General features: G+C 40.9%; 1 protein-coding gene across 1 annotated transcript in view; it reads left to right on the top strand.

Moving 5' to 3' along the window:
* Positions 1–3,182: 3,182 nt before the first annotated feature.
* The window catches only part of LOC124160947, a 141,495-nt gene continuing 123,663 nt past the window's right edge, over positions 3,183–21,014 (top strand). The window contains exon 1 of the mRNA XM_046537088.1: positions 3,183–3,840. Within this exon, the coding sequence (XP_046393044.1) occupies positions 3,776–3,840 (65 nt within the window). The 5' untranslated portion in view covers positions 3,183–3,775. The remainder of the gene's footprint in view (positions 3,841–21,014) is intronic.

Here is a 21,014-nt window from a genome sequence, read left to right as displayed (position 1 = left end):
CTTCCATATCCGACCATTTGGAGGGAACGAGCAAATTCTTTGAATTGAATCGTTGCAACCGATCCTTGACCGTATCTGACGGAGAAAAATACTTAGTTTTATGATGTGTATTTTGTGATTCGATGTTATAAAAACTTGCATTTTCTCCAGTTAAATCCGTTTTTAACTTCCATGTGACTGAGGTGAGAAAGATTGGCGAGAGTGTGGTATTTGATGTATCGATAGCTGTCTGTAATCGTGTACGACAGAGCATTTTTTGTTTTTTCCAAGTAAACCCTTCCATTTTAATCGTCCTTTGTCCTAAAAGAGGTATTTACCAATTATGACTAGTGGCAATTTGGTCCTTTTCTTGGCCTATCTAATCCATATTTATCTCCAGTCTATTATTGGTCTATCTTATACAAAAAGCTCTTATTATTTTTCTGAGAGAAATAACTACCTCTATAAAATTAGGGTGTATTCAAGTAAAGAAAAATACACTTCATATTTTTTAATGAAGAATAAAATGAGTACCGTGTAGACACGAAAAAATAGAATTGGTGAGCGTAATTCTTGAAATACACCACTTATTTTGCAATTTTTATTTTCATTTAGATTACTCATTATTTTCCCAGTATTGCTCTTGCTCAAAGAACCAATATGTCTCAAGATTAATAGATGGATTATTGTACGATACATGTAGTAGTCTAATTGGGTGTATCTAAATAATTGAAACCACCACAAAATGCCTACGTTCTGCGGAGACTTTCATGACTTGCTCTTAGAATTGCATCGTTTTATCTTTTGAGAATTTCCCTGGTAAAATACCAAGCGTCGTTCACGGCTTGGGCGGGGATTTCTACTAATCTTTTCAATTTACTGAATTATATACACAGATGCTTATTTTCGGCAGAGAAAAAAGGCTGTTTACCAACGCAAAAAGGAATTATGTTAAATTAGTTTATTATAATTAATTTTTCCTGTCTTTCATTGGCCTATTTGATGAAAAAACGCTCTTGTATCACCTCAGGAAGAAGTAACTACCTCTTTAAAACAAAAGAAAATAAATGTGAATAAAACTTGAACGTCTATGCTGTGGAGAAAATTTAAAACCATGCTGTCAAAGTTCTGAATTGACGATGAAAATGAACTGATTGGATACATAAATATTTCGGTGCTTCTAATTAAACTAAAACTTTACATTTTGATAGCCAGTCAAGTACTTACCAGAAAGAATTCGTATGAGCATCGGACGTGCATAAATAAATGTGATAATCCTCTCAAGGTAATGAGTGCCTTGCCTACATATTAGGATTCGTGATTTCTTTGAGAATTACAGGTGTAGAATGATAAAACTAGCTTTGAAGAGCATCCCCGAATGGCATTAGATCATGAAAGGCAGGGTACGATCTTCAAACCACGTCGTCCTCAGTCCATTTAACTGGTATTATAGCTAAGGTATCTTTGCATGTGTAACTATGATTCAGCTTTGAAAGTGAAAAATGAAAAAAATGGGAAACAAAAGGGAGTCCCCTATTACGAGGTAATTAAAGGTATCTATAGAAAGGAATTTTGCATCTATCAAATCCACTTTATTCCATTTATCCTCGTTTCTCATAAAATAAGAGTGAATAATAAAGAGTGAGATGAGTGTTTTATTTATTGTCCTTCCGGAGTTTAGCTGGGTTCTTTGTGTGGCCAACTTCATTCTTACCCGTTTGTATATCTAAATTTAGTCCAAATGAGTTACTCAGGTCAACTCCTCAAGACATAAGGTGGTATGTAGAGTAGACCCCCGGTATGTCGGCCAATTTCTTACGTATTTGTAATATCATGAATGAAGTATTATCTCGTCTTAAATATAGTATCATTCAGCATGTCATCTCACGGTGTCAGGGACATCATGGACATGCCTGCTATATTCTGAAATGATGAATGTTCTTTCATGTAATATATACTAATGACTTTCTTTTCTTTATTCTATGAGACCTATGTCTGTCTTCTTTATTCGTCCAATGCATCACATATTCCTGGCGTTCCACATGGCCCATTTAGTGTCTGTTACCAATTTATTAACCCAACCTACCCAGCCATGCCCTTCAAATTTTAACCCACTGCTCCTCTTCGTCATCTCCATATTCTCTATACCGCCATGTACACCCTCTCCCTCTCACCTGGCCCTCCCAGCCTTATTTCCCAATTTATTACCCCACCCCCGTAAACTTTCCTTATCCACCCAAGCGACTACCCTCGTGTCCCCTCCACACCTTGCCCTTCCTCCACCTGTCATCTTCTGATCTCTCCCTCCTTTGTCTCTTTCGAGACACTCCCCGCCCCCTCCGAAACTCTTCACAACACCGACTTGTGTCCCCCCTCAGCTGATCGTGCACCGCCCTCTCCTGGACCTCAAGTGAGCACACACCCCATCCCTCAACGTCGTCTTCTGAGAGACACCCATGCCCTCTCTCCACCCCCCTCCCCTCCTCCTCCTCCTCACCCCACAATTCCCCACTTTAACACACCGTCTCACCTCACCAATCCTATCTCACTCTTCTTCTCCCCCTCTCCATCTTCTTACTCTTACGGTTGATCCCCCCCACCAACAACTCTCCCGCCCCACCTTACCGAAAGCTCCCTCTACAACAGTCTCCTTCTCCTCCTCTTCCGTCTCCTCTCTTACAGGAGTGAGAGGGGGGAGTGGTGGTGGTGGTTTGGGGGGGGGGGAGGAGGAGCCGATGGTGGTTGGGGGGAGCGAACGTGGCATCCTCGCCGTCTTCTTAACAGCCCCGCAGTGTCGGGCCGTTTTGGCGTGACCCTTGTACGTGGCCTTCTTCTTTTTCCACTCCTCTTTTCTTCCTCTCCATCCACTGCCCTTAACACACTCTACGCTCTGTGGAGCTTTTTTTCTTTTCGCCAAAGCAGTCCTGCTCCGTCCGCCGTCGTGAGACGACCATCGAACGTACCCCTTGCGAGAAGCGAGCCACGCACCGAAACGCGCCATCGCCGCCGCCTCTCCTTGCGCCGACACGCCAACCACCGTCGCACGGCCTCCGCCGCCGCCGCCACCCCTTTCCCCTCGCAGCAGCACGGACCGGCAACCAACCAACCAACCACCCTCCTCCGTCCACCCCTCCCCCTCCTCCTCCTTCCGCCACTCACCCACCCCTCCCTCCATTCCTCTCTTTTACCGAAGCAGCGGCCTTCGTCTGCTCGCAGACGGAACGTGAGTCCTGAGGCACATAGCTGTGGGAGAGAGGAGATAGGCGCCGAAACGCATACGCGAGTGTCAAAAGCTCTTCGAGATTAACCGAGGTCCGACGAAATAGGCAAACATACAAAAGTCATCTGTGAGTTGCTGTCGCATTTGACGCAGAGTTTTGATTTTTCCCGCCCTCTGTCCCATACCACCCCTTCCCTTCAGTCCGACGCCCGTCACCGCGAGCCCGCCAAAGAGGGCGCGGGAGTTGTGAAGTGTTGACGTCGGGAGGTCGCGTGCTCTCCGGCCCGCTTCCATTGTTTTGACAGCGCTCGATCGGGTGACATCGAGGATAAGGAGGACGCTATTCGAGTGATCTTTGATCTGCCATTTAGGCTCTATCAGTCCGGACATATCTCCAAAACTTTTTCCACCCCAAGGACGCTGTGGGAGAGACTCGAGCCCTGAGTCGAACTCGAACAAGTCTGTCCACGAGGTGCGGTGAGAAATTCGTCTCGTCCGACTGAGAAACGAAGTTGGGAGTTCCCTAGAGAAATCCTGCGCAGGACAGACAGCCGGGGCGAGGACGAAGGGAAGAAGATGCCGGTGGACGTCTTGGAGAGGTGGAGAGGAGGCAAGGGAGACTCGCCGCCCGCAACGCTGAGGTAAGCGTGCGCTTCATCCCTCTCTCTTGTTTTTCGGGTGCGGTGGTTTTCGTCGGCGCACGTGGGGGGGTTGCAGGGCGCCTTTTGCCCCCTCACCCTCGTGTTCCCTCACCCTGTTGGTTCCGATCGATATGTCCTGTGGGAGAGTTAGGGTGTGTGGGTGGGATTTGGAGGGGTTTTATTCGGGAGGGAAAGAGCAATAGAGAAAGGGGATTTTATACAAGGGCCTGCTGCCGGTGGTGGGGACGACGGCGTACCTACTACGGGGGAGGGTTTGCCGGGAGACGGTGAGGGCGGTGGGGGTTAAGAGGGTGCGCTCTGCTCTCTGGTGTGCGTGTGTCCCTGGCCGCCAATGTGGCGGTTCCATTGATCCCCGTGGCCTCTGCCAATATGGCATGTCTGTGTTTACGTTGGGCTCGGTTCATTATGCTTGGGGTCTGCGGCGGAAATTTTATCACTCGACCCCACCCCCCGTAAATTTCAAGTTCATGTGCTCTATCCATTCAGAGGGTTGGAGTTAACATCCCCATCCCACACTCTCTCTCCTCTTCCCTTGTGGTGATTTACGCGATTTTTCGCCCCGCTGCTCTCAATGACATCTCCAACCCTTACCCCACCCTCGACGCGAAAATTAACGTCCGCATAAACCGTCTTGATTAATTCAAATCGACACTTCAGTGGTTACGTGGGGTCGTGGTGAATGGATTCATACGATGTTTTTGCCGGTGCGCATGTCCATCACGTCCAGTTTTCGTGTTCCTGCGCTTTTTATTACCTTATCCTATTTTGTAATTTTTACTCATACATCCACTATTTGATGCTTTAATGTACTCATTCATCTCGTGAATAACTTCATTACAATGGTAAAGAGGGTTTTGATTCGTCTTCCGTATCACTTTATGTTTCGTATTTTGCTGTGATTATGTAGCCTTTATTGAAGATAATGTGATTTTGACTTTGAAATCATCGTCAGAAGAATAATATTTCATGAAAAATTGTGTGCAATAAATATTAATAATACTGAATACAAATCCATGTAACTAAGCTAAGCAGTGATTGAATGTATGTTGCAGACTTCATTGTCAACATTATGAGGTTCTAATTGGCAATTACTTCAGTTTGACAGATGCATTTATGGTTCGACTTGTAGGATCGTTATTGCTGGCTATGGGTGACGCTAGTAACTGGCCTGATAAATTAATTATTTATCAGTTTCCATGTCATACTGAAAGACTCAATTATATACCCACTTTTATTTTCATCTGGTTGCTTTTTTGGCTTTTAAAAATTTCAGATTTTTAACAAGATTGGCTCCTTTTTCATGCTACAGTATTTAATTTTTCATTTTCTGCACTTTTCAATAAAATTGTTGCAGTTTCATTATTTCATTTCAAGACAATTAGAAGTAGACAGAAACGATTTTTTTTGACAAAGATAGTTGTCACGCAGTAGGTTTTGGCCGAAGAACAGCTCTGATTATACCTGAAATACCATGAGATACACGGCTATATTTCACTAGCTTAATCATTTTTGTCTTCACGCTCCATCCTGTAGTGGATGGTGTAATGTATGGTTTTCTGAGATTACTTGTAGAAATTTTAAAACAGGAGAAACACCATGTACGTAACAAACTGTGTCGCAGCGTTGCATGAAACTGCGAATACTTATCGACGAATATAATGCGAGCATTCCTCAACAGATTTGATGATTACGATCATTCTGTTTCTTAAGTTAACAGAAAATTCATATTTATTGGAATTAAATTTTTAAATCTTGGTCTTAGTGGTTCTTTTTATTCATGAAAATATATTAAGGCCAACATTAAAATGGTAGAGATTTTTCTGTGTATCTGGAAAATATGCTTCAATTTATTTTGAAGCTTTATCACAAAATTGAAAAAAGACTTTTTTGCCATCATTTTTAATTTAGAGCTTATAATTTCGGAAAAATTACAAAACTTTTGACAAATTTCAAAAAATTAAATTATGAAATTCAAATAAATTACATTACGAAATTGCAAGTTACAAAATCTGTCATCTGATTAATATTATGAAAATCAACAATCGCAGCTGCTTTCATGGAAAACTTAAAGCTGGGTCTATGACTATACTTAAAAAAATAAATATCTACTATTTAATTGGTTCAAATGGAAAAGTGCTTTGTTTTGACAATTATACTTAAAGTTCGACTAATAGGCTCGTTATTACTGTTTAGGGCTAGCAACTGCCTTAATAAAATCAATAATTTATTAATATCCATGTGAGACAGTTCGAAACGATTATATTCTCGATTTTATTTTTATCTGGATGCGTATACTGAGCGTTCAGATGTTTTTCGTCAACGGAAATGCACGAGGGCAATGTTACGTATATCGTTATATCACCTCGTTGACAAAAATAATCACTTTCACAGCGTGCGCGTGGAAAGAATAGGCAATTTGGAAGAACTTGACCCTCACTGAGAAGTTTCTGGCCTTGGGGAACGCCGAAATTTCGCACGGTGCGATAGTGAAAGCCTGCGACGTGGGAATTGCGGATTTATTCAGGGAGGGCGAGATGTGCTCTGGCGTCATTCCAGCGCTCATTTGGCGTGCGCCGTGCGTCCTCTCGAGTGGTCTCTGCATTCTCTTGAGTGCGTGGGAGCGAAAGCAAACTGGATTGAGAGACGGCTCACACGCAACTAGTGATGCAAAATACCCAGCTATTCACGTCTGCGAGTAAATCATTTGGACATATACCCAGTTGTTAGTTGAAAATTGATGTCAGCAAAATAATGTTGATTCGAATCTCCTATCCCTTGTCAATAGGCTAGTGCTCGTTATCACCGAGACTTGTCTATTTTCCGAAATTTCAGAAACATATTTGCAACAGCTTTAAAAAAAAAACTTATAAATTTCATCGCTATAAAGACAATCAATTATCTTTAAAATTAATTTGCGAAAAATTTATCACAAATAATTTAAAATAATCTTTTTAATGCTATTTTGCATAGTAAATAAATAAAATAAGTAATATGTATCCTCTTTTTGGGACATTGTGTAAGCATGTACTATATATTGAATATTTTCTGGGTCCACATTCATTCAAGTGCAAGGATAGGAGCAAGAATAGGAGGCCCTTAAATGATTGATAAACATCCCTGGCAATGCATGTCGCCTGTGCCAAAAACTGCCCCTAACTGTTCCCATCGGTCGAGTGTTCAGACATGGGCGTGGCCAAATATTCTCCCGTGGCCACTTCCTGCCAACCTGATGCATTCCTCTGGCCCTCCTTCCTCTCCCCTCAGACTATCCAAGAGTTTCCAGAATTATTCTCCTCTTCTTTTGCTCTATTTTCACGCGCTGTTTCGAAGGACGGTTCCTCGAATTCTGATGGCTGGCACATGTTTTCTTTCGAGGCATGGCGGAAAAAAGAGAGAGAAGTCTGCAGAAGTCGCCACGCATTGAAATCGCCTTATTTTACGAATTCCTTGGAATAATAATACCTTTATTGGGTGGCTCCCAAATATTGGCACTGTTGTTTTTGTTTCGAAGGGGGTTATGACGCCTCCCTTTAGATTTGGAAATCTATACCACATGAAGAGATTCAAAATACTTTTCGTCTTACGTAGCTGATGGACAAATTTCAATGATCGGCTATTATGTTATAGATTAATTTTATAAATTATAATTTATAAATTAAAAAATAGATTAAACCATAACAATTCTGATTTGTTTGAGTAGCATCCATTCATTTTAGCACTTATTTCTTGATTTAGGACCATCGAGAGTTTATTATTAGTATTTGGCACATTTTTCATCGCAGTATATTCATGCCAGAATTTCAAATGACTGATATTATTACAACTATCTAATGCATATCATTTTTTGGCAGGAATGTAATGGTAATAATATAATAAAATTTTAATTAAAGCATAGGGAATATACGTTATTATTTCCGTATCATTCGATCATACGCGAACAAAAATCCTTTTGTTTTAATAATTAAAAGATTATTATCTTACACAACTTAATTCACAACTAGGTTGTTTCACAACTAGATCATAATTTTCGCCTGAAGATGATGGTAATTCATCGAAACCCGGGTCGCGCTCTGTAAAAAAGAAATTATATGAGTAATTAAGTAATATCCAAGGAAACTTATAATGGAATACCACCATTTTAATCATGAGTTAGTGCATCTTGTTAATAGAATTGAATTTTTAAGTCACTTGTGTGTCTGAATGTTAATTTTTTTGTATCTGTTGAGTTTCAACCAAATCGTCTGGTTCTTCTGGAATGATATTTGTTGCATAGGCATAAAAGCCGGTATCGCTTATTACAATGTATCCACTTTGCAAAGCGGATACATTGTAATAATCGATAATTGCAGTGATTGCAATCATAATCGGAGCCCATAATAGCTAGCGCAAGTGTCAATCCCTTGATAAGCGAAGTAGACGGAGGAAGTCCTAAAGAGCCGTGTCATAAAAGTGACTCAAGTGGGGTCAGATCCGCCCTCCGTGCTCAATGAGTGAGGGTGGTTGCTTGGAATACATTCCCCGATGATGCGTATTACGGCGACACGCATGACCCGCTGCGAGTAAAAGTGAGATAGTGCGGCTTCGTGACCATACCTATGGGATGGCATTTTGCGTCAGTGGGGCGGGAAGGGAGTTAAAAATAGGAGCCCATTCAATTTCCTCTTGCAGAGTTATTCCCTGCCCGTCTCTCGTTCTCTCTCCATTTAACCGGCCGAGATTCCTTCCATCTTCCCAGCTATTAAATGTTCCCATAGTCTCTCGCGCACTCACCCACGCTGCACTTTCCCTTCCTTTCTTTCGTGGACGCAACATTAAGTCTTCGTCTATGTATTCGTATTCCCTCCACCGCGCGACCTTGGAGTCTTCTCACGTCCGGAGGGCAGACGACCGGCTCGCCCAAGCGAGTGCGGCTTAACAAGATATGGTGGGTTCTCAGACGGTGGTTGGTGCACTGTTTTCGCTTTCGTTACATCTACGACGCCCAACCAACCTATTACGGCTATATACATGTTAAAGTAGGCCTCTGGCTGCATCATAATGATGTAGGGAAGCAAAATTTCCTAGAGAAGATAATAATTGGTTGAGGTACTAGATTTTTTATACCATCTTCGTCATCCATCAGATGTTTTTTTTTTTTTTTTGAGACCACTTGCCATTCTTGATTCTTTCACTAAGTATTTACTTTTGTTCATTGCAATGACATTAAATTAATCAGTCTTAGAACTACTTTCGGAATTATGGTAGTTAAAGTAAGTCATTGATTGTAACATGTTGAAATCACCTCACTTTTGAAGGATTTAATATGTTCGTATAACGTGGCCAGGGAAATTGCTAGTAGTTATTTTGACTAATTGGCAGGGAGTGGAAGACTTATATATATATATATTGATATATCTTGAATTATCTTAATTATATTAGAATTTAAATAAAAATATAAGTTGGATTCACCTATTTGTGGATGTGAATCTCCGAGAGGAAAATGTATTTTTAGGCGAAATGTTATCCCATTAGTGCTGATTAGAATTTCCATAAAGTACGATTAGACCCTTAATTCATTTAGGAAACCATATAGTACCCCTGTAGTACCCCTGATAGTACCCATGATACTTCTTATTCCATCTATTTCCCCACCGTAGACGTTCATTTCGTTATCGGTAATTCGGTGGCTTCCACCCATACGATTTTGACAGCCAAGTCCTGTGATTCAGAAGGATTAGAGTTCTTATCAATCGATTGGCACTAAGTGTGTACGATTTTATGCAACAACCAATTACTTACACATACCTGTCTTTTCGACGATATATTACTTGCTTAAATATTATCTGCGTTTGCTATTGACTTGAAATAATGAGAGCGAGTTGACTAGACCCTAGTTAACACTTTATGTTCCTCTAATTTGAAAATTACACCTTATTTTTCTCTCGTATGTGAAATTGTTACATTTGAGATGCAGGTTCATGGGTAAGCTTTGAAAAGAGTCTACCCTCTACCAACTGAAAGTTGAACACAAGTAAACAAGTTATACGTCTAAAAAAATGCAAATTACGACCGGCTGAGTGGTGGCAATGTTTCCTCCCAACTTGCATCAGTCAACAAGAAGGTGCATTTTCCTCCGAGTCTGTGTGTGGAAAACGCGAGCTTTGGAGTTGACGGTCGCTAGACGGGTGTCTGACGGGAATGACTTTAAGTCCGCCGGGTAAAGAAGGACGCTGCTTTCTGGCAGGAAGCCTCGGGTGCCGCTGGAGCGGGGACGGGGGCAGTAATAGGTGGTTGGATGGGTTGGCGGAGTGGGTGGCAGTCGAGTATGTGAGTAACAACACTTCTGCAAGTGCTCATTGAAGGTCAGCCATCCGTGGCAGGCTGCTTCTTGAGGGGAGCCCCCACGGGAATGGGAGTAAACAGTCGACAGTCGTTTGGGCGGTGCAGCTGGAGCGAGGCAAGCGTCGGTGGTCGGGGAGATTTTGCGTTTCACTGCCCGCGCAGCCACTTCACCATCGTGCTCCATCCCAAGGTGCGCCGAGATACGATGTATAGAACCTTACCGTGCTTTAAGTGCATTGACGTAATCCGACCATCATCAACCCATCTGCACGAGTATAAGCGGAGGAGTGATTTATTTTAATGGTTATAGGGACGCTGACAAATATGGTCGGGAAATATGCCCTTAAAAATTTTTATGCGCAAAATATATGCTACTCGCGTTTCCAAGATGTACTGCCATAAAATTTAATCGTATATTGCTCTACAATTTATCACTTGATGCATCGTTCGTGTCAAGTTGAGAGTGGAGCAATGAAAATCACTCGAGCTATCCACTTAGCTGTTCAATTTTGAAAACATATCGTGATTGAGTCCAATTGGAACAAGCATATCAATAAAAATATCTCTCCCTGCAAATTTATTTGATTGTGATACGATTATCTTAATGTTGTAATCAATTCAGCTCTCCCATAAGTACCGATTGTTCTAATGCAAAATGCACATATTCGCTTCAGTGCTCTGGCTTTCTAGGATATATGCTAGTATTGAAGTAGTCTAGATGACCTCTAAGGCAGCCGAAATTCTCTAAATTGTTTTTATTTCATTTCTCATTTCCACATATCCCGAAAACGGCTCCAAATTACCTTTATATCGAAGAACCAAATAACTATCAACCGTGCAAGCACGAACAGTCTCGCTATTGATAGAGGAATCTTACATAGGCAGGACTAGAACCCGCGTCCTTCGGAATAGCTGGCAAGGACTTTTCCCCGCTGCCACCGTGGCCTGCTAATTAAGTCTCTGCTTATTCTTTGACTTGGAAATGTGTCATTTATAGAGTATTTACTGTACGACGTCCTGGATACGCTTTGAGGATTATGTTCCTTCAAGAAAAAAATACATAAGCATCATTTCATTGTTCGGGCCTCTCCGAGCATGGCTTTAACTCTATCGATGACTTTCATTAATTACTTTTGTGAGTTTCAAGGTGAACGAATGAAATAGCAGTGACAGTAGGAACTGGTAAGCTTTATCAATAAAGAATTTATCAGGTGATGTACATTTTATATCGGCTGATACTGAAGGGTAATAACTTGAAGTTATCAAATTATTAGTAGGTTGGCATTTGGAGAGTGGGATGGTCGGAGAGAAACCCGGCGTCGGAATTGCCCTGATCTGAAAGGATATCACGACTTATCGTCTCATCCGAAGGACGAAGCAGTGAAATACAATTCCACTCGAGCAGGGAAGGGAAAAACCTCTGCCACCGCTGGAATTTGAACTCATACCCACAGACCAACCATCCAGAAAGAATCCATTTTCACAGCAATGTTTTCAATATTGCGTAAATGTTGTTTTAAGCTATTATCTTCGCACCCGGGCACTGATATTCAGAAATATCTCGCTCTCTTGCAATCATTCGAAGTCACTTGTATAGACAATATTTGCGCTGAAATGATTTCATAAATGCTATCCTGCAGCTACTACGCTTGAGGTAGGATGACTGGAAATATAAATCGAAAGGTAGAGATAGATGGATGGGGCTTATTTTTCTTGCAGTCGGTGAAGATTCACTTTTTGCCGAAGTGCCGAGGGAAATGGTCTCAAAAATACCAGTCTGAGAGCATTACGAGCGACCTTAGCCACTCGATGCGCGCCCGCATGCATGCCCATAAGCCCGCAAGGTATCGAATTGCTCTGAGACCGGCTGAGAGAGGAGCATAAAACTGAAATAGCGTCATCCTGGCTTTTATTTAAGTCGTGGTGGTTTCGGTCTGGCATTTACTGCCTTCGGCCATGTATGTGTATACTCTTTGCCTCCTCTCAGTGTGTGCATTCTTCCCAAAATATCCACCACTAGAGTGGGGAGGGATTGAAGATAATCTCGAAGGAAAAGATCCAATGGAAATGCATGAACGCTGATCATAATCATGCAACCCCGCCACTTTCGGGGATGAATCACTTTAAGGAAGAATATCTCGGAGAACTTTTTAGATTCCGTCAGTATCTCTTACTTTTATCTGGAAAATATAACTCGTGATGTCAGTGAGACTGGATAAATGGCTGAGGAAAAGATGATTCCCCGGGAAAAGATTCAAAGGAAAAATTACCATGCATGAGATTGGAATGAAAAAAACCACACATGAGGTTGAAAAAAATGTATGAAACTTATTTTTGCCCGATTGTGAAAAATAGCTCTAATATAATTACATCTTGGATTGTGGGGCAATGAAATTTAGGAAATGAAATGAAATACCACCATCTGCGTGAAGGAATGAAACCTGAAATATTGACGAATTGGATGGATGAGGCAGATACTTTGTGGAGATCCATTATGAGATATGAAGTGAAACACTTTGCACTTTCCACATAAAAATCTATTACACTAAAGTCGACATGTTTCGCTGCACTGCAGCATTATCAAGACTAACCCAAGAAATTAACCATACCAATATATATACACAAATTGCACCCTCGAAACATTTGAGAAATGGGGGTCCACCCCACCTTCCACCCCCATTTCTCAAATGTTTGGAGTGTGCAATTTGTGTATATTAATCGGTATGGTTAATTTCTTGGTTTAGTCTTGATAATGCTGCAGTGCAGCGAAACATGTCGACTCTAGTGTAATAAATTTTTATGTGGAAAGTGCAAAGTGTTTCACTTCATATCTGAAATATTGAGCTAAATTGAGAGGAGCTAAATTTGTGAATTCAGATACGATTGATAATTAATCGAATTGGCAATTTATTCTATATCACTTCTGTGATACTTCGTATTTTTTCTCTTTTGTTTAGGAGCGAAGTAACTCGTGGAAAATATTTTGAATCTCTTCTTTCCAGTCGTCTCCTTTTTGAAATAGGAGCTATTCCTACGAGCTATTACCAAACAGCAACTACGGAAAAGCTTGAGTGCTCTGGGGAAGTCACGATTCTGTGAGAGGAAAATAAGATAGGAACTTAAAAAGGTCAGGATTTAAGACTTCTTTTCGAAATGTCAAGGTAAGAAGCAAATTTTGAGGCGATCATCGTGAATCACGTCGCGCGATATTTCGTAAAAACAGGATGAACGTGATTTATAAATCTCATGACGTGTTTCGACCGAATAACCATCCATATTGATTTCTACGGAAAAAATAAAGTGAAAAAAGAAATCGAAAAACCCAGAAAACGAAGCTTCGAAACTTTCCTTGTTATTTGTATCATATGGGCTCTAATGAAGAACTTTTTTTTGTGAAAACAAAGCAGAAATTATGTTTATTGTTGGAATTCACGTGCATCTTAACTCTAAATTTTTACCATTGATTTATTTTACTGATTCGGTTGTTTCTAAGCTGAAATATTGTTACGCTTATTTGTGCTACGGATCTTATGATGTCACAAGAAGCATTTTTTTTAAACTAATCGGAGTTATTTGCCGATGAGCACCGAAATCTCTTAGACTGCTTTTGCAAATTTTATGGTTCTGAAATATACAATCCATATTCCTCCTATAATTCTGTACGAAGAAATTTAAACGATTCCGCATGTTATTTGAAAATTATAATTTCAAAACCTCGGCCTAGAAATTTGTTTCGAAGGTATGATTTCCTTGAGTCGTAATATTACGTTTTATACTGTTTTGTCATGCTTATTTACATTGTAATTAATTTCCTGTAGAACATGAATTATAGTAAATTACTTTTTTATCAATAAACACCCAATAATGTTTGTTTTGGAAGTAATCCGTACTTTATCCAGTCTAAGGAGGGTAAACCATAATATAATCGGGGATGACTATGAAGATAAAACAAGAGTATTTTGCCACAGAAAAAGTGTAATTTTAATGAGAAAAAAATACTCAGCAATGGCAACGCTTCTCGTTACATTTCGGCCATAGTATCACTATACACCCACTCATGCTCGTATAAGCGTTAATGTAACTACCGCTTGGATTTTACATTGTTTATGTGATTTAGTCCAAATTTAACTCTTGTGATTTTCATCATTTTTCCTAATTTTTTTACTGCCATTTCAAAGAAAATACTTATTGCTTTCAGTTTAATTACCGATTAAATTTTGCAGAAGAAATTTGTGTGGAAAATTGGAGGAGCAATGCCAATACTTTTGTACGCAGTCACTTAACCGTTAAGATAGCCTTGAATTCCATCCCATTGCATAAACTTTTCTCAATCAAAGAGTAGTCATCATACCGGAAAATAGAATCTGTGTAATTGACTTAATTACCTACATTATCTTTCAAAAATACAGGTTTGATTTTTTCTAAGATTACCTGTGTTTTTACGTGAATATGGCAATTATTTTGTGAAGGGATCCCAGAACAATTTCCAACAGAGTTCAATGCTCTCGTGCCATAATTAAAGGTACCGTAATTTCAGATCTTCCGAGTCAAATAATTGGTGCCTTAGCGCCATCTGGAAACTCTGTTTGCATTTATGGGGCTCAATTTTCTCAGGCTAGTTTGCATTTTATTTTAACTCTTCTAATTGGCCCGGGCTATCGCATCACGAGGAAGTAGTTTCCAGTTTTATGACGACGCGACCTTGATCTCTTTCCAGTCGTGATTTCCGTAAACATCGCTGGAATGAGACTCCTTTCACGAGGAAAGAAATGGAAATGTCTTCGCCGCGCGCATAAATTACCTTCGTTTTGCAACAGCCTTACGTAACGGTTCTCTTCGAGGCCAGCGTTTATAGACCTCAAAACGCTTGTTTGACGGATTTTAAGTCCGTGAATCAACTAGTAATAACGCATGATAACAAAAATACAGATTCTATCCTTGGGTGAAATTGGGGTGTTTCTGTGGCTACAGGAATAACTTTCAATGCACTTACAACGTGCAATTTAACGCTTACGTTCACAGCTATAGCCTAATAGCTATGCGAACTCATTGTTGCAACCTAACATCAATGAAGAGTATTGAAATCGTATTTTAACCGTTATTTTAACCTTGCGTATTATGTTAAGGAAATAAACGTTCAACTTTAGGCTTTATTTCAGTGAAGTATTAAGGGCATGCATATGCTGCTTAGATCGTGGGAATTTTGGGCTTCTTCTAGAGGCTTTACTGCTAAACGTCAGTTTAGTCTTTCCATGCCAACCCACGAACTCAATTGGCGTGATATTTTTGGCCCTCGTGATATCTTCTTGTTGGCATAAACCCTCAATTACATAATTTATGCTACATTTTGACTTCATACATAAAACAATTCTCAGTGGAAACAGGCTAGATGTAACTCTATGGCACAGTATTTCAGAATGTCATCTCGCCAATAAATTTATTTGTCATATCATGATATTAGGGGAAGAACCGGAATGAGTTCGTATGCATTATACTAACACACATATAGACCGACCAAACCTTTAAGTCAGGAAATATTACCATTAGATGGGGAAAATTGATCGCAATAGCCACATTAGTAGATTGCATTAGGAAAAAAGGTCCTTCAATTTTTTTTATCTAACCGCTTGCGATAGTTATTGCGTCATCAACCCTTAAGTTGTTTTCCATTTTCCACTCCATCTCCTGCCCCGTGGCCCAAATTGCTCTCTTGTGATTTATGATCAACCAATGCCCCACGGCACGCGAACCATTTAAACTCAAATCGGAAGCCGTGGAAAATGTATCACGCCCGACCGCGAGTGGTCAACCTGTTACGCATCGGAAACCCACGAAATGCGGCCTAACTGGCGTAATTCCACCATGAGGACGGCACGTCTTTCCATTTATCCTCACCAGAAGATGGCTGAAATTCGATTAATGCTTTTCGCAGCCAATCTGTGGATGACCACACGGTAGGAGGTTGTGTCAGGAAAAAAATAACCTTTTCGTGAGGGAAGAAAGGAAATCATTCTATTATCTGGACTGCGATGGGAACTTTACGGACGTCCTCCCACCATTGAATTCGGAAAAACTTCCAGAAGCCACCCACGAGGGCGTGCGTCCGTCCCGAAAGTCTTTTCACGAGAGCGTATCACACTCGCTTCACATTCGCTCGCTCGTTTTACGCAAAAGGAATTTCAATCAATTTTCGATTAACCGCGCCCGCTCCTTGCTTTCCCGCTCTTACCGTCTTACCCGGAGTCGCGCTCTCCCGCCCTCGGATTTCGTCTCGCCTCGCTCATGTCCTCTTCCACCATATCTTTTCCACATCGACTGCTCTTATTTCTCTCCACTCCCTCCCGGCATTCTGGCCGCGAAAAGCCGAGAAAGATTGAGGGAGAAAGTGAAATGAAAATCTCGCATTTTGGATGGGAAAGGTCTTGGGAGAATTTGAAGGACGAAGAGTTTACGTCGGAAAATCGTGCCCAATCAAAAGAGTGCATCTCGACCATTCTCTATGTGCAGGGAATGTATTATACGATATATGGAACAGAGCGGACGTGGATCCGTACGTTTTTGAAAATGTTCACTTCAGTTACGTGGTTTTTCAGCTAGTAGCAAACTCAACTTCTTCAGTTTTAATTCTAAAGTAAAGATTCGGCAAGCAGTACCAGTGTATAAGAATTCTATGAAAAATACTATCATGAGGTTATAAAATTAACATTAAAGGACGTAGATCAACTTCAACTCATTACCTTCCGGTGATCTCATATAAGATCACCAAAAAATTAACGGATATCAGGCAAAGCTCGTATGTCAATTAATTTAAAGCGAAAACTTTTAAAATCTCATGTGGATATCAGAGAAATATACATAAAAGATATAGCATGGAGGTTAGATATGCAAATATTCAGACAGATAGCAACCATTTATTTAATTATCTGTTAATTTGTAAGTGATCTCATATGGGTTAAGGTCACCTGGTTGATAATTTTTCCTATCAGCAGAACTGGACGTCTCAAATACCCTCAAACACGCCTTCGATGTTCGAATTTCGAGTCGTCTTGCTCTATCATCTTCCACCTATCAACAGCTCCTGTTTCTCCGCTCTTTCTCTTCGCTCTCTGGCCGTGGAAAGGCGAGGAAAATGAAAGGTAGAAGGAGAAAGTGAGAAGAATAAGATTTTGCCGTGGATGGGGGCGGTCTGGAGGACTTTGTGAAGGACGAAAAGGGTTTTCCACGGAATCGCGGCTATTGAGAGGGGTCCATCCCGGTCATTCTCTCTTCGCGGTGGCTGATGGGTGGGGTCGGGGGAGGGACGAAGAATGCGAGGTGGACGGGGGACAACGACTGTAATTGGCGTCTCGAATTCCTCTGCTCGGCCGCACTCTTGTGTGATCGGGGATGTTACAGTGTTTCGGTCTCAGACGCTGCCATTGTGTGAGTGTGGGACCACTCCTTTGAAGGATGCGACCTTGGATTACCTCACTCTCTTTGTAGCCATATTCCACCGCTCTCGTCTGCCACGCCCCCCCTACCCAACCCTTCTCAAGACTCTCACCCCTTCCGCCAGAAATCAACTTACCCCCTCTGAGCCCCCCCTGAGTGATGCATCTCTTTCCATCGCATTTATCGCTTAGTAATCTATCACGCTCGTGTTCTCTTGGGTTTCCCACCTGATATGCCGATGGACCAATGTTTTGATGACTCAGGCTGACATCATCTTCAGGGTGAATCATCAGCTTCATTCACACTGAAGACGATGGCAGACTACGTCATTAGAGTTCGGGTCACAAATTAGACTAATATTCCCGGGTTGGGTCACAATGTCCTTGATGGGTACCAGGCAAACCTGAGTTTTTGTACGCTCAGATTCTATTCAATGGATTTTTGCAGTTTCAAAACGTGCCGATCAATCATTTTTGTGTCCTTGTCGCATCTGCCATCATTGGGATTTCTGTTCATTGGGGTGATCCATACTTATCTGGTTTTGCGTACGTTATGAAAAGATTATGATTCGCTGCTAGAATGCTGGGAGGATTCATCAACATGATTATAAGGCTCCTCCGTAATCTTTAATTACTTATGAACCACCAACGTTATCATATATTTATTCACCTAAATCATATCACTCCTTTTTTTGAACACTGATAACAGGTCTTTAAATGCTCGAGAAAAGATTTAACCAATTCTCAATAACTCCTAACTCAGTGTAGCCAATAACTCTCTTTCTATTCATTTAAGTAAATACGCATTTGAGTCATCACGAACGAAATTTAAGATATTATGACCTAAACATAAAATATTAATTTTATAGCGGTTTTGTTGGTGATTGCTTGCAATAGAGAATTAATGGACGAAAAAATAACATCAATAGCATCAATTTCCGGCTTTATAATGAACGAAATATTCTAAGTTTTGATTTCAATGAAGCGGACAAAAATATGTACTACATGTGAGTATATTTACGTTCAGCTACTTGATATTTTTATATTGCCAATCGAATTTCTATATTTGTTATGGAAAATAACAAATTAAGGTCATCAATACGTCAGTAAAAAATACAATGTTGCGGACATAAAACAGAAATCAAAGGTAGAACAATCTTCTTAAAGATGGCACGGTTCATTAGTGAGAGAATATTTCTTACAAAAATACCCTTGCCTCGTACCTTACTGCAGTTAAGCCTTAAAACAGGTGGGCGATGTAGCGACTCTCTGATGAGTTTAGGATTCAATAACCAATGGATTTTTCAGGGCTGAAGCTGAGGGGGATTTTACACACCCCACCTTCCTTCCCATTTGTGAACTCGTGTCACCTATACAATAAAAGTTTTCAGCGTGGCATTTCGTGAGGGAAATTGAAAATTGCTCAATGAAACGATGCTTTTAAACTCAAAAATGGAAACCCCGCGCGACATCTGCTCGTGGGAAATCGACACTCTTTAGGTCTCACGAAATCGATCCATTCCTCAAAAGATTCATTTATGCTCCTTTTGGTCCTCTTGCACACAACTTGCATGCGGCCGTGCGCTCGATCCGCGCACTTCATTTACTCGGGAGCGCTATTTCTCATGCCTCACTCTCTCCGGGCCCTCCCACTCCGACTGAGACCTCCGCATCCACTTTCGTCGCTTCCGCAGACACATTTCCACGCCTCTCCTACCATTCTCTCTCTCGCCACCAATCCAATTTTTATTTCCATTACGTCCCAACCCCCGACGCTCTTTGTCCGAGATTCACCCCCACAACTTCCTCCCCCTTCACTTTTCATCCTGTACCTACGAGATCTTCGTCTCCTTTTAACACTTTTCTCTCTCTGGCCATTTTCATTCTTTCGTTCCCCTTCCGAGGCGAAGCACATCAAACAGGTTCTTTTAATTTTCCCACCGAGTACATTAGCCCCTCCACATTCTCCCCTTTCGTCTCCTCGCCTTGCAGCGTGTGAGTGTGAGCATACATACGTATTTCTCTTTCCTTGCCGACGCATTTCTCTTCAGCGTGTCTTCCTCCCTTTTGAGAGACCTTATCTCAAGGTGCGCGTCCGGTTCAGTTAGTCCAACACGGACCCTTCTTTTTCATTGAATTGCCCTCGAGAGTAATTATATACGAGAGATATCACAGTGGGGGCAGTTATAAAAAAACCTGAGGCCAATTTTGGAATCCTTAAATCAGCATCACCATGGCAAACGGGAAAAGATAGCTAATGAAATTCTCATCAACAGTTTTTATCAAAATCCTTACACTTCGGGGGCTTCTAATTCTCATGCTTTTAATCTTTTTCGGGGATTTTAAAGCAAATCGGAATAAAAATACCAATGCACATAAGCGACATTAAAAGAATGCTATAATTGGTATAGATCAATCACATCCATCACGAGATCACGGATTGTGCCAGAATTTTGGTAATAATTATTTTTAAAAATAATATTGTTGGCCGTACTATGCACATAAGCCGAAATTCCATCTTATATATATTTGTTATGAGTGCTAATTATGGCTAGAAGGTTAAATGTACATTTACCATGAGAGCAGCAAAAAGTGCTTGGAAGAGTTTTTACTTGGATTGGTGTCTTACTAAAAAAAAGGTGTGCTATTGGATAAATTTTTATAATCTTGATACAACTTTTTCTTAAGCGTTAAATATGATAGAGGTAAGATTATAAATCAGAATGAACAACCTAAACGCAAAATCTGCCGTGGTAGTTATGAATTCAGACCCATAAGAGACACGCGGTCTGTGATATCGCTGCCTTAATTGTTTTCGCAAGCATGGAAGCCGAAAATGGCTCGCAATTAGATTTACTTTGTGGCGTGGCCTTTTTGAGTTCTCCAGTTGCGATCCCACTCTTCTCTGAGTGCTTCTATCCACCCTTCTCTTTACTCTTCGTGCGCCCTCTTACGGCTCATCCCGACCGTGAGTGTCGAGTGATTTGTCTCCCTCATGAGGAGATCATTGTTTCGAGTGAGCAGCAGTGGAGAATTCAACGCCTGCAGAGCTTTGTGTGGACGAATCGATTTACGTGGAGACTAGCAAGGTTCTCGTTAGCGGCGGGTGGCATAATTTACCGTGGAAAAAATTGGTTTGTAAATGCACACAGCTGTCTACGTTCTACACTGGGTTAATAAACTAATATATTTTCATTACTTAGTAGCTAGAAAAAAAATTTTGAGCATGTTTTGCTGTTTTTCAGAAGTTGACTGGTGGCCGTAAAATACTTTTCATTTGATATAATATTCTGACATACATCAGGCAATATTCTTGTAAATCTCACAAGTAATCCATTTTGTTCCACTAAGAAACTATTTTTGAAATTCCAAATGAGAATGTCCTTGGCTAATGATGATCAA

This window comes from Ischnura elegans, chromosome 1 (genome assembly GCF_921293095.1).
Source record: "Ischnura elegans chromosome 1, ioIscEleg1.1, whole genome shotgun sequence".
Classification (NCBI taxonomy): domain Eukaryota; kingdom Metazoa; phylum Arthropoda; class Insecta; order Odonata; family Coenagrionidae; genus Ischnura; species Ischnura elegans.
This window is presented reverse-complemented; position numbering and strand designations above follow the sequence as displayed.